The sequence below is a fragment of the Chelonoidis abingdonii genome, chromosome 11 (assembly GCF_003597395.2).
Source record: "Chelonoidis abingdonii isolate Lonesome George chromosome 11, CheloAbing_2.0, whole genome shotgun sequence".
In the NCBI taxonomy this organism is placed as follows: domain Eukaryota; kingdom Metazoa; phylum Chordata; order Testudines; family Testudinidae; genus Chelonoidis; species Chelonoidis abingdonii.
Genome location: NC_133779.1, coordinates 21,977,434 through 21,979,347, shown reverse-complemented (window position 1 = coordinate 21,979,347; position 1,914 = coordinate 21,977,434). Strand labels below are relative to the sequence as shown.

The window sequence follows — 1,914 nt, the reverse complement described above, 5'->3', positions numbered from 1 at the left end:
GCTCTGACCCCGTAGCCCCCACTCCCCTCCCAGAGCTGGGGAGAGAACCCAGGAGTCCTGACTCCCAGCCCCCACCCCACCCCCGTTGATCCTTCTCAGATTGGCGTGGAGAACAGATGCTCCCAGATGAAGTTTACGGTGCTGGACTGGAATCGAGCGGCCATCGACTTCTACCAGAGCCACGGGGCGGTGGACCTCACGGCCGCTGAGGGCTGGCACTTCTTTCACCTCAAAGGAGATGCCCTGAAGCAGCTAGCGCGGGGGCACCAGGGACAATGACGTGGCCACCAGCCCCTACTCCCCTCCCAGAGCCAGGGAGAGAACCCAGGAGTCTGGGATCCCAGGCCCCCCTGCTCTGACCCACCAGGCCCCACTCCCCTCCCAGAGCCGGAGAGAGAACTCAGGAGTCCGGCCTCCCACTCCTCTGCTGTAAACCTTCATAGATGCTCCTGTAAAATGCCTTTCTGCTAATCAATTTCTTGGGGGGCGGTTTCGGGGTCAGGCAAGGCTGTGGGAATGAGGATGGTGGGAGGGCCAAGCCCCCCAGCTGTGAGGGGGTCTCTAGATCCACTGGGGTCCCGTCTCCCAGCAAGCCGCAGCCTCTAGTGCATGGAATAAAACCATGTGGAACAAATATTTGTCTGTGTCCAAATAACTCTCCTCCAGGAATGGTGGGGTGGGAATTGGGGGCGGGGGCAGACTCAGCTAGCAATGGGCGGGGGGGAGATGGGAAGTGGTGGGGAGCTGCAGGTTATGGGGTGACATGGCAGTTCCCTGGGGCAGGAGTAGGGAGCGAGTGAGCGCAACTCCCCTGTGCTGAAATATCTGTTGGACAGTAGGGGAATCGCCCATGGGGAAGTTGCAGTAGAGGGAGTACGACACACAGTGTCCAAATCATCCCTCTGTGGGCTTGGCTACCTCGGGCGGGGCAGAGCCTATAGAGAAGAGCCCATAGAGAGGTGAAGAGCCTATAGAGAAGAACCTATAGAGAAAAGAGCCTATAGAGAAGGACCTATAGAGAACAGCCTATAGAAAGGTGAAGAGCCTATAGAGAAGGACCCATAGATAAAATAAGAGCCTATGGAGTGGTGAAGAGCACATAAAGAAGAACCTATAGAGAAGGACCCATAGAGAAGAGCCTATAGAGAAAAGCCCATACAGAAGGACCCATGGAGAGGTGAAGTGCCCACAGAGAAGAACCTATAGAGAAGAGCCTATAGAGAGGTGAAGAGCCTATGGAGAAGAGCCTATAGAGAGGTGAAGTGCCCACAGAGAAGGACCCACAGAGAAGAGCCTATAGAGAGGTGAAGAGCCTATGGAGAAGAGCCTATAGAGAGGTGAAGAGCCTTTAGAGTACGTGAAGAGCACATAGAGGAAGAACTATAAGAGAAATAGAAGAGCCTATAGAGAAAAGCCCAATACAGAAGACCTATAGAAGGTGAAGAACCATCGTCGTAGGGCCTCTCTTATTCTTTTTGTCTGTCTCTCTTTCCTCCTCCTGCCCCTTCTGCATGGATAGCGATCTTCAATATGATATTAATACACAATACAATCAAAATATTAGGACCATGTCGAGTTCAAATCTAATCAAACCACACATCATATTAATAGAAGGAGAACATGGGGCTGTAGGATGTTCTCTATGAGGTACAGAACATACACAAGTGTAGCCCCTACCCACAGGAAAAACAATAACCCGCCATGTGCATGTGAGTGGAATTGGCCCCGGGGAAACTTGCAGCCAATGGGAAGCCTTCTGGGAGGTGTACCCCCAGGGGCACCAAAGATATATGCCACCGCTTTTTGGATTCGGCACCGGCACAGGGCCAGGGCAGGCAGGGAGCCTCTTATCCCGCTGCACATGCCAAACGTCACCCTACCTGGAGACCACTTCCAGGAAGTGGTGCTGTGTGC

At 53.6% G+C, this 1,914-nt stretch overlaps 1 protein-coding gene across 1 annotated transcript in view; it reads left to right on the top strand.

Moving 5' to 3' along the window:
• LOC116828326 (thialysine N-epsilon-acetyltransferase-like) overlaps positions 1-606 on the top strand; it is a 5,284-nt gene extending 4,678 nt beyond the window's left edge. The window contains exon 6 of the mRNA XM_032786467.2: positions 100-606. Within this exon, the coding sequence (XP_032642358.1) occupies positions 100-279 (180 nt within the window). The 3' untranslated portion in view covers positions 280-606. The remainder of the gene's footprint in view (positions 1-99) is intronic.
• The last annotated feature ends 1,308 nt before the right edge of the window (positions 607-1,914 follow it).